The 15558-nt window shown below is 38.9% G+C and overlaps 1 protein-coding gene across 1 annotated transcript in view; it reads left to right on the top strand.

Moving 5' to 3' along the window:
• si:dkey-117m1.4 (uncharacterized) overlaps nucleotides 1-12672 on the top strand; it is an 18555-nt gene extending 5883 nt beyond the window's left edge. The window contains exons 2-9 of the mRNA XM_053502128.1: nucleotides 977-1080; nucleotides 1795-1867; nucleotides 4005-4203; nucleotides 5480-5548; nucleotides 6616-7586; nucleotides 7779-8593; nucleotides 8945-9133; nucleotides 9766-12672. Of these exons, the coding sequence (XP_053358103.1) occupies nucleotides 977-1080; nucleotides 1795-1867; nucleotides 4005-4203; nucleotides 5480-5548; nucleotides 6616-7586; nucleotides 7779-8593; nucleotides 8945-9133; nucleotides 9766-10016 (2671 nt within the window). The 3' untranslated portion in view covers nucleotides 10017-12672. The remainder of the gene's footprint in view (nucleotides 1-976; nucleotides 1081-1794; nucleotides 1868-4004; nucleotides 4204-5479; nucleotides 5549-6615; nucleotides 7587-7778; nucleotides 8594-8944; nucleotides 9134-9765) is intronic.
• The last annotated feature ends 2886 nt before the right edge of the window (nucleotides 12673-15558 follow it).

Raw genomic sequence — 15558 nt, 5'->3', positions numbered from 1 at the left:
ATTGGCAGTGCTGAAGAAATTTACAGATCAAAGATGCACTAATAAAGAGTGTTACAGATTAAAAATGCAGTGCTGAAGAGAATTATGAATTAAACATTCAGTGCTGAAGAGATTTACAGATTAAATTTACAGTGCTGAAGAGATTTACAGATTAAAGATGAAATTATGAAGTGTTTTACAGATTAAAGATGCAGTGCTAAAGATTAACAGATTAAAGATGCCATGCTGAAGAAATTTACAGATTAAATAAATCGTACTGAAGAGATTTACAGATTAGACGTGTAGTGCTGAAGAAGAACGTTTTAAAGATGTCGTTCCGAAGTGATTTACAGATTAAATATGCAGCACAGAAGAGATTAACAGATTAAAGGTTAAAGGCTCTGAATCAGCCAGGTGTTTGTTGTTACACTTATACTCTGCCATTAGTCTCTCTTGGGAGAGTTGTTATTGTTTTGGAGAAGTCCTGTAATAGAATCTGATGACGTACAATACACGGGTCGAGGTACAGAAAATGCTAATAAATACTGAAGTACACACAACCCACCAAGTCCCTGAAATCTCCTCAGTGACGGAGCACAGTCGTGGTATGGGCTGTATTTAACTCTCCATAACCCTGTGTGATAAATGTGCTGAACAGTGAAGTTTTAATGTATTACACAGAATAGGTGTTTGTGTATGTGTTTAATTTCTGTCAGCAGAGAAAACTCATTTTAATTGCTACCATCAAATTTATAATGACTCCTGTTGCACTTGTTGCAAATATTTTCAAATGATGGTTTACACTGCCAGACTTGGCAACTTGTTTCCCAGTTAAATAGCTGTAAAGAGGGTGGGGCTAAACGATCGATTTCTATTGATTACTCAAAGTGATTAGAATTTTATTGAGTGGGGTGTGTATGATGTGATTCATCTCTTATGGTTCACAATGCTGGCTAATTATTAAAGGAATGTGTGTGTGTTTGTGTGTTTGCTACAGACGTGGTTGCAGTAGGAAAAGAAAGGGAACACCAGTTAAAGTGTGCGATAGAGTCTTTGCCCCAGAAGATGATGAGGAGAACACAGAGCACAATTACGCACCAGGTGAGCAGTGTGTGTATCTAAATCTGTGTGTTAATTGAGAAAGGCTGTGTGGTTATAAAGAATTATTACAAATTGAGTCTTTTAAGACGATTTCTCTACGTCTAAAACAACACCTGAGCACCCCCTGCTGGTAATTTACTGCAGTTGAGATTATTTTTTGTCCTAATAGTGTTGCTGTATTTCTTTTTATTGGTATGCAAGTTAAAAGAGTCATAATGTTTGTGCTAGTAAACCTATTGATTTCCATACAACACACAAACACACACACACAGACACATACACAGTTTATCTGTCATAAATGTTAAGTGATAGTGTTAATAGCACCCATGTAGAAATGCATAATGGAAAAGAGTTAAATTCTGGAATTTGTTCTTTAGTTTTTTAACACGTAAAAAGGTGTTGTTGTTGTTGTTTGCGACATGTCAGTGTCCAGGCGTTCCAGCTGTTAGTTACAAGCTGGAGCAGGAAAACATGTAATTACTGCAATTCCAACATGATGTAAGCACAGCATCAGTTCTGCGAGATCTTCTTGCTTACCGTTTAAAACACTGATGCAGGAACCAGGACATCAGCCTGCTTTAGGGAGAGAGAATGCAGCTCCTATTCTGCAAGTGTGTGTACTTGTGTGTATGTGTGTCGGAGAGAGAAAAAGAGAATGTCTGAAGCATGTAAATTAACCAGGTGTGTCTGTTTGTGTGTGTGTCTGTGTTTCAGGTAATGGTCAGGAAAAAACAGAGCACAAACAAAGATCTGGTCTGTACAGCACGGCTGAATCTGCTCAAACCTGGTGAGTTTGCGTGCGTGTGTGTGCATGTGCGTGTGCAGTTGAGGGAAGATAGCGGGTAATTGTTGGTGTGGTTTTGGGAAGATATGTGCATGTGTGTGTGTGTGTGTGTGTGTGTAGATGTGGGGGATTACTGGAATGTTGGCTGTGTGTGTTTATTGCAATGTGTTTATTATCTTTGGGTCAATGATGGAATGTGTGTGTGTGTGTGTGTGTGTGTCTTTGTGTGAGTGTTTATTACAGTGTGTAGTCATGCAGGCAGTACGTGTGTATGCGTGTCTGTATGCTTGTGTATAGCCACAGTGAAGATGATACTGTATGTTTGTGTGTGTGTGTGTGTGTGTGTGTGTGTGTGTGGAATGTTCCATGTTTATGTGGGGAATTATTGAATTCACATTACCCAGGGTTCATAAAGCAAAATGAGCGTTAAATTAAAAAGTCTCACGAACAGAGCAAAAAAACATCAAATTATAGTAAAAATGTAAACAATGAAATAAATTGACAGGGTTAGAAAATACTAAGATTTATTTTAGATTAAAAGAAAGCACAAGTAACTTTAAAAATAATTTTAACCATCAACACGTTTCTGTATAATACTATAGAACCTTCAAGTATTTTATTTTAAGAAAGTTAAAGTTTATTAGGTAATTCATGTTTTTAATAATAATAATAAAAGTAATAATATAAAAAGTCACACTTAATACACTGTTAGGGAAGGGAATCACCAGTCACCTTTTGATACAATATTATCACATTATTTGGTGCCAAGTCGATTAAAATTGTGATTCTAAAATCACAATTTTAATTTAATTTACATTTTTCTCCGATTTTGTTGCAATTTAAAACCATTAAAAAAGTTTAATGATTAACTGAATGTAGCCTAATTTTAAATACAAACTAACTTTAAATACAAGAGTTTAACATTTAAATGACCAGCCATAGTTATTATTTCTAAACAAACTAAGCAGATAACTCACTCTTAACACACAGAAAAAAAAATGTGGAAATCGTTTAGAGAGCGCCACCTGTAATATTATGAAGAAATGGTAAAGTTTTACCTCCTCAATGCCAAGTCTTGGCACAGAATCGTTTATATCTGTTTATATCTATCACTCAAAATATATAAAAATTTGCTCATATGTGACACATATTGCAAATTTATAACTAAATTGATTATTTTCCCCATCTCTATTACCCTGAAGCAAATATATCTCTGTCAGAACATTTCACAGTGATGCGTTTCAGCATCTTATTAACAAGAACTCCCATCTCAGGAGTTGTGAAGACATCGGTGCACATTCTGGACTCAAAGTCCCAAAATGCACTGCAGTGGAGTTACAGCAGAGACTCAGGAGATGTTGAGGTGATAATGGTTTTAGTGTTGTTAGTGTGAAAGCTGAAGCTTTCGAAACCCGATCTGTTTTGAACAGGGTCTACTGATGCGCAGGAGGAAGCACTAAAGCACTGGTGCATTGCTCTCTGTAGCTAGAGATGATTCAAGGGTGAAATATCACTGCACTACTATAAGCAGGTAGTCGCACGGCATCGTGGGTAACGTAGGAAACTGTAGAGCAGCATGCTAATTGTCCCTGTAAGTTTTTATCTCTAGGTGCTCAGGAGAACCATGAGTTCTTCTCTGTGCACATTGATCAGTGAGATTCAGGAACACACAGTTGTGGGATTATGTACATGGCATTGATTAATCTCTCTCTCTCTTTTTCTCTTTCTCTTTCTCCCTCTGATTACCATCATCTATCTATGCCTGTCTCTTTTTGCTCCTACTTATCTCACTGTTTCTCTCACTCTCTGTATTATTCTGTCTTACCCCGTCCTTTATTTTTCCTCTCTGTCTCCCTCTCGTTCACTCACTCAATCCCTCCCTCCTTCACTGTTTGTCATGTCTCCTGCCTTTTTGCGTCTCCCTCCCTTCTCTCACTCACTCACTCACTCACTCACTCACTCACTCACTCACTCACTCACTCACTTATTCCCTCACTATCTGTTTGCCATGTCTCCTTGCGTTGTGTGTGTCTTTCTCACTTGCCTGCTTGCTCACTCACTCACTCATTGTCTGTCATGTCTCTCGCCTTTGTTTCTTTCTCTCTCTCTTTCTCGCTCCCCCTTTTCATACTTCCCTTAGTGCTACTGAGACAGGGGAACAGAGCTCTAGCAGTGGGAGGGGAGGCGGTCTCTACCCGCCGCCCAACTGCCGAATCCGGGAAGTACACTGTGGCAATCAGGTGCGGCTGGTTGTCGTTGCCATTCGTGACATCACCAAAGGCGAGGAGATCACTGTCGACTATAATCCAAGCGAGTGGGGGGAAAACGCCATGACAAGGGTAAGCATTTATCAGCAAAGCTTTACTGATGCAGATGCAGAACTGTAAGGTATATATATTGTGTATGCTGTGTGTGTATGTGTATGTTAGTAAGCATAGAGATCTAAAAGTTAACAGATTATAGAAGGAGCATTCATACAAAGGGAACTTAGGCTACGTTTACACTGCAGGTCTCGATGCCCAATTCTGATTTGTTGCCTATATCAGATTTTTTTGACCGTCTGTTTACACGTTCTTTTAACTATGACTCATAATCGATACACGTGTTTACACTTGCCATGCCATTTGAAACATAGCGCATACTTAAAGGAAAGTTCTTGCGCTACACACTAGCCAAGATAGACGAAGGTGAAGTATGCTTGACGCTCAGCGATAAATGCAAAGTTCGCGAAACGTCACCATGGTTTTAAAACGGAGGAGGAGAAAAAAACTGCATAATTGCAGCCTGCGCATATGCTTCATTTACCAAATACTGATTTCTTATTTTATTTTATTTAGCCCTAATAAGCATTAAAAAAGGTGGAGGGGGGGCTGGGTGCTTTTCCTTTTCCATGTCATCTGCGATGTTATAATTCCACACGCGCTTCCACCGGAGAATAACATTACTTCATTAAACCAGGAAGAAGTCGCAGTTTTAATGGCGTACAGAATGCAATGCTTCAGAAAATCCGATCTGTTCGTTTACACGACAATCACATTAGCACATATCTGATTTATATATGATTTATTTCCACATATAAAGGAGGCCTGAAACCGTTCTCGAAATATCAGAATATCAGTTTTTTTCCTGTTTACACGGATGTAAAACATATCCGATATGTGTCACATATGAGCAAAAAATCGGAATTGGGTCACATTTACCCGACAGTGTAAACGTAGCCATAGATCAAATTTAAATCAGTAATCCTAGCAATTGCTAGGATATCTATAGTTATTATAAACATAAATTGGTTATATCATATGTGTAAGTAGTTGGGTTGTGCACATGCTCAGGAAACTAGCACAATGTTAGTGTAAACTCTCATGAGAATTTACATGAATAAATAACATCTATACAAAACTATGTAGTAACAGTGTTATTAATAATCTTTAAAGAGTATTTAATCACCCTGGAGGCATGATAAGATAAACTGTTGTGGCCAGCGGTCAGTCTGGTTTTTCAGCCAGTCTATTGTGTCTGGGTGTTTGTGTGTGTGTGTCTGAACATACTTTGATGATCATAATTATTGCAGGTAAATGATTGATTAGTACATGATGTGTTCTCCATGTGTTGTAGGGTTTAACTGGCTCTGGTTCTGGTGCAGCCAGAGAGCCACCTCCTGATCATGACAAGAATGTTAAGAAGGTAAACACACACCATTTATAAACCTGTAACACACAGAAAAGTGATTGTTTATTGCAAACAACTCATTATTTTTTCCACCTCATGAAACCCAAAGAGTATATTTAAATGAAATAAGTATTAAAATCGAGACTAATGCTGCATTGTATGACTGTATGATATACTCAGCTGTGTAGTTATTTTATTCAACTAGAGCAAATATTTAACTTAACTTTCCTCTATTCATGTACTTTTCACTCAATTTTATTATAATTATTTACAGGAGCACCAGCTTTGATAAAAATTAGGTAGGACTGGTAAAAAAAAAATCTCAGATCTCCTGGCCATACTTTTCAGACCCCTGTGGAACTCCACTTTAAGAACCATGGCACTAGATAAAGGGAAACAATAATTGTTCAGACAGCTGACTGCTTTAAATGTCTAATGCCTAATTCTGTTTATGTTTAGTATTTTCTTGGTAGAATAAATTGCAATAATAATTAAATGAGGGAAGTGTGGTAGTAAAAACCTCCCAACCAAAGTGCATGGTAAGTTATCTAACTAACTAACTTGGTTATTGTTGAATAGAAGTAATTTGATCCTTTATAATTTGACAAGTTTAAATAAACCACTTAAAACATAATGACTGAAATCCTTCTTTTATTTGATTTGTGAAAATCTGAGCTGGTTTACTTCCACACTCAAACCTGGCCCTCTGATGTGATGCTAGTGGACAGATGTCTCAGGTTTACATTTCTTCAGTTTGGAGTCACCAGATTGCGAACCTATAGTTAATAGGATAGTGTAACCAGAGAAGCTGGAGGAAGGGGCGGGGTCAGGATGGCAGAAGGACATGAAGTTTTTTTTCCAATATAAATAATCTCTTTTTTTTTGTCTCTTATTTTCTTTATATGCGTCTCTTCTCCTGTCTGTCCACGATCCTAGTATAATATAATATGTTTTGTTTAAGCTCACTTTTCCATCTGTGTGTTGTTTTTTAATTTTATTTCAGTTTTCAGTTTTTTCATACATGTAAGTGTATGCTGTCTTTCTCTGTCTGTCTTTCTCTCTTTTGCTCTCATTCTGTTTAGGAGGAGGAGTCTGGGTCTGGTCATGTATCGGATTATGTCACTCCATCCTGGTCTCTTTCTCCTAAATCCTCTCAGCTCTCTCATTCTGAGCTCAGCGATTCAGATGATGCAGAACCACGCAGCCGGAACCCTCGTCGTCGCAAAAAGCATCGCAAACTGTCCTCTTCAGCTGCGGCTAACAATAATACAAACTCTAATGATAAGAAGAAACAGCCTCATCCCCCACCTCACCGGCCTCCAGGTCGACCGCCATCGCAGCCCTTGCCCCACTCCCTGCCCTCATGTCCCCCTCAGCCTCCTGCACCCTCCAGGCCTGTGTTTAAAAGCCCTGCCCCTGCTGGGGTTGGAGGCAGCTCTATTAATGTCAGCGCCGGTAGGGGTATGAGCCCTGTGATGCAGAAGCAGTGTTGCGTATACTGTGGTCGCCATTACCGCTCTGTCCAGCGCCATCTAGACAAACACCATGCTCACCAGCCAGATGTACGTGCAGCCATGTTGAAATCACAAGGTTCTGCCCACCTGCCTCATCTACATGCTTCTCTGCCTTCATCCTCCTCCTCCTCTGCCTCAGGGCACAGAGAAACTATCGTTATTCCTACACAACAGTCTCCGCCCCCTCCTCCTCTTCCTCATTCTTCTTCTGTTTCTCCAACTAGAAAGAGCCCTGTTCTCAATAGCCCTGCCCATCGCAAAAGCCCTGCCCCTCCTCCACCCACTACACCACCCAGAAAGTTCGGAGGTGTTCCTGTGTCAGTGCTGAAGAGAAGCCCACCCACTCCGGTGACTCCTCCCAGAAAAGCAGGACGCAAAAAGAAAGAGAAAGAAGATTTGGATATAATGGAAAAGATGAAAGAGGAATTTGTCGAAGTGTTAAAACAGGTGGAGGACCCTAAAATGGAGGAGGAAGAGAACGAGGAAGAAGGAGAGGAAGATGATGACAGCAGTGCAGAGGATAAGAGTGACCTTTCCAGGTAAAATCTCAGACTGTGTTCCTGATTAGTCATTAAACAAAAAATAAAGGCCATGGGACAATTGGTTTAAAAATGAATTTCAGTAGCCCTTTTCATTAAAATTGTTTTAATGTAAAAAGATTTTGGCAAAAATGTCATATTATTTTTATTCCGTGTATAATATCTGTATTTTTCTCTTTCCTTGTTTATCAGTTCTCGCCGTCCTCACATGCTCCCCCTGCTCTCGTCTCTCTCCTCCCTTGTGTTGTACCTGCGGCGTCTCCAGCACTCAGCCTTCATCTCTCTGTCACGTTCCCCGCAGTCAGCTGAAGCATGGCGTCTGCTGTGTCACTCTAGCTTGGCGCTTCTTATCCTCTACAATCGTCGCCGCGAGTGTGAGGTCTCCAAACTCACCATCTCCGAGTACCAGACTCGGGTGACTCCTCAGTCCTATGCCCCGTTGCCTTCCAATGCTCTTACACCTCTTGAAGCCTCGCTTTCTCCTTTTGAGAGGCTCGTCCTGCCCCACCTTCCTCGAGTGGGCGTCCAGGGAAAACGAGGACGAGTACAGCCCCTGATTCTGCCCCCTCACTCCGAACATTGCTTAGAGCTTCTTTTACAAACTAGGGCAGGAGTTGGGGTTGATCCCCAGAACCCCTATGTCTTTGCCCGGCCATACCATTCTCCCGCCACACCTCTGAGAGGTACAGATTTGCTAAGAAATTTGGCTAAGTCCAGTGGAACGCGCCACCCGAGGGCACTCACACAAACACGCGTTCGTAGACAAGTCGCAATTCTTACCCAGTTACTGATGCTAAGTGAGGGTGAAGAGGAGGGACAGCATGGAGCCGCACAGCAGAGGTTAGAGAACTTTCTCCAGAAGGAGTACCATGTGACCCAAAGCTGTGTTACTATTGGCCAGGACCCAGGGCTCATGGGCCTGATCGGCCGTGTGGTACTGTGTGGGGAAAGAGATGGCGTACTCTTTCGAGGAATGAGTCTTCATCATATCTGTTTAGAGCTGGATGGTGAGTGTGTGTGTGTGTGTGTGTGTGTAATTATAAGAGTAAAAAAACAATATGTTTATATTTGATCAATCAATTTAGGCTCGGGTTATGTTAGAAATATTAAAGAATAATTAAATAGAAGCCTGAATAGAACAAACTGCAAAATCTAACCCATTACAGCTGTATATGAAACAGTGAAAACCTCTCTTTTTTTCTCTCTCCTCATTTTATTTTATTCTGTATTATTGAAATACTTATTATATTGTTTTGGAGAATATTTATATGTAATAAAACATGCAGTTAAGCATTAAAAAATTTACTAAAGCCTAAACTCTGCAATCTTTCTCCCTCTCTCTCTGTGCGTTTGGCCAGTGATGTCGGGGAATTCTGCAGATTCGTTGTCAGAAGAATCAGATGGAGAGCAAGAGAAGGAAAAGAGTGATTCCCCAACCATCATGGTTAAAAAGTCCTCCAGCAGTATCAAACCCCCTCGGCTCAAGAAGATGAGCTCCTCTCCCTTCTCTCCCAACCGCAAGAGGGGCTCAGGACAGCCCAAGCCAGGTGTGTGTGTATGCATCTAATAATTAACCTGCAAGCTAATGCAGTTTTTGAGGGGAAACTGGTGACCTTGTGTGTGTGTACTACAGATTATTTTTAAACAGCTCCCTGACTGTGTTTGCGATGTGTTTGCGAATGACCAATGATTAACACATCCTCAAATCTGTCCTTCCCTCTTCCCTTTCTCTTCTTTTTTTCATTTTAAAACTCTGTTTTACTGCTCAATGACTCTCACCTGTCTTTCTCTTATCTGTCTGTCCTTCAAAATCTCTCACTCTATCTTTCATTAACTTGATTTCTGTCTGTGCCCTCTTTATTTCTTTATCGTTCTTGCTTCTTCTATTTTTTGCTCTTCTTTTTCTTATTTCCCCCATTTTTCTTTTTTGTTTGCTTTTGTTTTTTTATTTCCTTTGTTTTTCCATTTTTCCCTTCTTCCTTCCTCATTCTATATCTAATTTCCTTTATATTCCTTTCCTTTGCTCGCTTGTTTTTGTTTTATTTTACTCTCTGTATTTCTTTTTTTACTCTGTTTTCCTTCTGTCTTTGTCTCTTGTTTCCTACATTTCTGTCCTGTCTTTGTTCTCTCATTCCATTCGTACAATCTCTGTTTCTCATTCTCCTTCTTCGTACTTCAGGTAAGCGTGGCGTTCTGAAGCGTCCGTGGTCTGAGGCGGAGCGGGCTGCGGTGGAGTCGCACCTGGTGCGGAACATCATGGAGCTGCGTGTCCCCGCTAAAGCAGACTGCGAGCGCTGCCTGGAGCAGTGTCCGCTCCTGGTCACTAACCGGAGAGACTGGAGAGCCATCAAGTTCTACTGCCACAACCGCATCCAACTGCTGAAGAAAACACAGCAGAGACAGAGCCCACCCACCCTGTCCGTTTGCTGAGGCGGCCAATCACAAAGCCTGCTAGGGAAAGGTAGGAGGGGTCAGAGGTAGAGAGAGGAGATGAGGAGTTTCTAAACCAGACTAAAGCTGTACAGATATGAAGGTGGACCCTGTGTGTGTGTGTGTGTGTGTGTGTGTGTGTGTGTGTGTGTGTGTGTGTGTGTGTGCGTACAATCACCAGACATTTTTAGTTAGGAAGGCTAAAAGACTTGAAATGTCAGCAACTCTGCACATTGATGAAGATATACCATAGACGTTTTATTACTGTTATTCTGATGAGTTTGTTTTCATTCTCTTGTTAATTTATGACGACTTGGGGAAAAATGTATCCTGACAATATTGTGATATTTTTGAACATCATGATACATGTGTGCCACAATATTTAATTTTGAAACTGAAATACATTGTTGTATACATGTTCTGTTTAAAAGTTAGAAAAATATTTATATAACATTAATCAACTGTATCATAATGTTCATATATCACAGTATCAGTATTCCATGACCCTATTGCCCAGCTCTACTATACACACACACAAAACAACACTAATTGTCTCTAATTGTCCCCAAAGAGGGCTTGTACTCTTTATTTAACGAGCCTTGAAGTTTCTGTGGTGCTTCCTCGTGAGCGACTCCTGAAAAAAAAAAATACATTATGCTTTAGGAGGAAAGTGTCATGTGATGTTTAGCATCTAGTCACACTTTTGCTGTCTTTAACAGATCATTATAGCTTTTTTGTTTTCACAAAAACAGTGTCTTAAAGTAAAAGAAAAGTCAGGTTTGCACATTTCCTTCTTTACATTTTTGACCTTTTTGAGAAAAAAAGACCCATGCCTGAAAAAAGTAAGGTGAAAAAAAAGGTGAAGGATAAAACCCTCATCTAATATCATTAATTATACATTTAATTTCCCTTCTTAATTCTGTCACAATTCAGAAATGTCTTTGCAATCTTGAAACTGAAAGCACAGAACATCAGCTCAGATGTTTAGAGTAATCAATTGTTATGATTCTAGAACACAACAGAGCCAGTTTTTTGTTTTCTCCCAGTAGTGTCAAGATTTAAACGCGATGTTTGGAACGTTTAGAATTTGTTTCTAGTTCTAGACCTTATAGACCAATAGGATAAAACATCAGGTAAGATCATTTAGAAATTTAGAATGTTTGGAATCTATATCAGAAGTCGGTACAGGCTCTGGATTGATAGCACATTAATTTTAACTGGGCAGCTAGAATGGGGTTCTACCCCATTAGCTCAGCCCTTCTGATAGGACAGAAAATCACCCTCATAGGTTTTTAATGTTAGAGAGTTGAGCAGAAGTCATACATGTTCTTGGATGGTAGGGAAAAAAAATTAAACAGTATGGTAAGAACAGAGTTAGTTTTCAGCATGTTGTTTCAGCTAAGAATTTTTATTGTTTAGAATAGAGTTAATTTAAATATAGTGTTTGGAACGGTGTTTGTTCTACTTCTAGAACATTGTTTCAGGACAGAGTTTAGAAACGTAGGTCACGCTTCTGACAGGACAGAGCATTAGCACATACCTTTTAGAATGTTCTAGAACAGTGGCAGGAGATTGTTGGTTCTAGATTTAGAACAGTAGCTCAAACAGAACATTTACAGCATTGTTGTATCCAGTTCTAGAACAATAGCTGGGACATTTTAATAAGGCTTTTAGAGCAGGATGTTTGAAATGGTGTTGCCTCTAACCCAGCTTAGTAACAATGTCCATTTTGGTTTTAGACCAAAAGCTGAGATATTTTAACAAGGTGTTCATTTTAAACTTGTCTTGGTTTCTGTCTTGGTCTTGGTTCTGGACAGAAGAGAATATTTAGAGCAGGGACTGGGTAGATATGTGGTCCTAGAGAAGGGGTTCAGATTTTATAACTGTTATAAAGATGTTTAGAGAGGGTTCTGGCTCTAAAGCAGTCTAACAGATGTTTTTTAAGTGGCGCCGATTCTAGACTAGTAGGTTGGTTATTTCCGACTGAATGTGTGAAGTGGGTTCTTGCTCTGAAATAGTGGCTCAGATATGTTAACAGGATATTTGATTCTAGAACAGCAGCTTGGATATTTTATCCGAATGATTAGAGCAGGGTCTGGTTCTAGATCAGTAGCTGAGACATTGTAACAGAGCGTTAAGAGCGGGTTTTCGGTTATGTAGATGCGTTTAATTGTTGCTTAACGAGGTTGATTTAATGAGCTTTACTTGTGTGTGTATGTGTGGGTGTATGTGTGTGTGATCTGTTTCTACTCTTCAGACTTTTTTATATGAAACACGTAACCACACTTAACACCTCAGTTTACACTTAAATTATTTAACAGTGGATATTATTTGTGTAGTGTCTAATCTGTAGTTAGTTTTCCACTCACCATGTACATACAGATTTATATAAAAATATACATTACACTGTCCTTATTATTAATGATTATTAATATTATTAATATGACCCACATTACTGGTGTTTTTGTCTTTATTGTTCCTGCTGTTATTTCTACTTGCTTGTTTTTTTTTCATCCTGTAAATATTGTATGTAAATATATATGTATATAAATATGAGGAACAAAACATGAAAGAACACATGAATGTAAATACATGAACTGTTTGGTGTTTTTTTTTAACTGGTCTGAAGTGACGAATAAAACATTTTCATTTGTAATTTACTTGTGTATTTATTTATTCCCATGGTAGGAGTTACATGTCATGACCACTGTGTGGTGCTGTTGGAGCTAAATCCATTATTAATAGTACAGATTTTATTAGAGTGTTGTCTCAGGAGGACAGTGTAAAGTTTTTAAAAAAAAAAATGTAATACATAACGTGTGATGTAAGAGCATCACACTTGTTTTTGCCTTTGTGCTGTTCCCGTTGAGGGGTCGCCAATGGATGCCCTTCTTGATGCTTCTTGGTACTTTTTTTCAGATGAACCTATTTGATGTAAATAATTTATTTTTTTATGAGTAACTTTTGGGATGTTAAGTGGAATTCTGTGTTATTATGTTAAATATTTAATATTTTTATATATACATTTTTAAGTCTTTGGTGTTGGGTAACCCTGCACTGGGCGATTTGGTTTATTTACAAACGTCTTATTGATGTCTCACATTTCCAAAGCTTGATATTATTCCCATGTCCAGCTTGTAGAATTGTTGGTGGAACAAGTCTACCTTATCTGGTTTAGATAAGGAGAGGCGAAGAGAGATGACCCCTAGAAATTTTTTCTATAGTTTAATAAACTATTTACAATAGCATACTAGAGTAAACTGTAGTATTTACTGTAGTAATTGACTACTCACCAGAGTAAACATAGGGACGGTAGTCACCAGGGATCTCCCAATAGGATATCATCATGATACTAATACATGAGAATAAAGTATCACAGTTTTTTTTTTTTTTTTTTTCAGATTTTGCTACAGTTCTAAACAAACTTGGCAAATTATTTTCCGCTACCATACAGATGCTGTATTGCCTGCCAATGTGCAAATAGCCAACTTAAATGCAAACATACTGTAGATAAATTAAAATTTTATTTTGTAGTCAGTGAGGCATTACAAAAGAATTGCAATACTTAACCGAATAGATTTTTTTATGATCTCTGATAAACCTTATTTTTTACGACTACACACCATGTGTGTTTGAAATGTGTGTGTGTGTGTGTGTATTTACTAGTGCTGATCTCTTAAATGTGCGTTTTGCAAATGACCCAAAATATCTAACTTCGTTGTGACTTGAGCCCATGACATGCATAGTAAATATTTTTAGCTTGATGAGATCTAGAAGTGTACCAAGGTTGACATGTATATGTGCAAGTGTGTATAAGTTATATAGCAAAATCTCCTGCGAAGGCCCAGACTCGCAGATGTCCTAATAGCAGCAGATTCCAGCCTTTGCACTTATTTTTTATGAGTTTTTTTTATTGTGCACCACACAACCTGTGTGCCTTTTGAGCACTCAGACACTGATGCTACTAAATATGACACAAGTTTAAGGCATCGTTACAGCTGGACGTGTCTTTCTGGTGCCCCCAGGTGGCGATGGCGCAGGTCTTTTGGGCCGATCATCACTGCTTGCAGAACCTCCAAAAATACCCAGTTACTGGTGTCACTTAATGCGGCCCGGTTTGGTAATCGTAATGGTGCAGGTGCTTGGGCCGCTCATTGTTTGTTTGAGATGTGTAGAATGTGTATGTAGTGTGTGCCTATGATGCACGATGATGTCATAGTGCTTGGGCACATCATCACTACTAAAACAGCATTATGAAAGCGATGGTGATGATGTCATAGTCATGACATCATTGTGCTGATGTCGTAGTGCTTGTGCCCTAGTTAAATTGTATAAAATAACACATTCACGTTACATTTACTTATCAGGCTAACAGTTTTAATAAGGAATTTACAGTGGTGTCAACTAAAACTAGTTGTTGGGGCTCAGCTGTCAAGACTGTGTTATAGATCAGAAAGTTGTGTGATCAAATCCCAGCACTGCCATGGTTGGCTAATTGAGCAGGAATTTACAACCAATCTTAGTGCGAGAAAATTGCTGTAAACTAATTGTCTGAAAACATAGCAACTGGATGATTTTTTAGAGGAGTCCAGACAGTAATTGTTTGTTAAAGCTGGAACACTTGCTTACATTAAGCAAAATTTTTAATTTGTAGAAGAACAATATACTTTTGTCAGACCTATTTGCAACAGTCACTGCAGATTGGGAAATAATATTTTTGTTTATTTGCCCTTGTATTGCAGAATCTTTAATACTTAAATCTACAATAGGCTGTGTTGCATTAGAAGAAATGATTCCCAAACTGTTCCCTTGCAATTCAATGATTTTGATGGCTTTATACAGCTCCTGGCTAAATAAAGGATCCACTACACTTTAAGGAGGTTCAACCAGATTTGCAAATAAACATATAGTATAAAAATTGTATAAAACTATTTTTGCTTAATATCTCAAAATTCTGACTTGATAAAAACATACCTTAAATTAATTAAAGTAGATTATTTAAATTATGGTAGTGAGGAAATGGATGAAAAACAATATTCTTTATAAAGCTGGTTCCAACTTGAATACCAGCTGACAGATAAGCTTTTTTACATTTTCACATAATAATCAGATGGAGGTTCGAACTGCTTTCTGATTGTGTCAAAAGAAAAGTTTTAACACTTTTTTTCTGCGGCGAGGCGCAATATCATCATCATCATCATCATCCTTATGGCGGGTATTAAGTGTGGAGACGGGAACATGCAGGTTTTATGGCTTTATGGGGAGACGTCGGGGCAAACAAATCCAAAACGGCATTAGGCAAGAGTCCATGCTAACTAACACCAACTAACTTCATGTCCTCTCTAACTGCATCCATGAATCTCCTCTTTGGTCTTCCTCTAGATCTCCTGCCTGTAAGGTTCCAACATCAGCATCGTTTTACCGATATATTCACCATCTCTCCTCTGAACATTTCCAAACCACCTCAGTCTGGCCTGTCTGACTTCCAACCTGCCTGTACCCGCCTCTTCACCTCCTTTGGGCCGTACTTAAAATCCTGCAC

This window comes from Clarias gariepinus, chromosome 8, assembly GCF_024256425.1.
Source record: "Clarias gariepinus isolate MV-2021 ecotype Netherlands chromosome 8, CGAR_prim_01v2, whole genome shotgun sequence".
Classification (NCBI taxonomy): domain Eukaryota; kingdom Metazoa; phylum Chordata; class Actinopteri; order Siluriformes; family Clariidae; genus Clarias; species Clarias gariepinus.
Note: the sequence above shows the minus strand (reverse complement) of the source record. Positions and strands in the feature narration are given on the sequence as shown.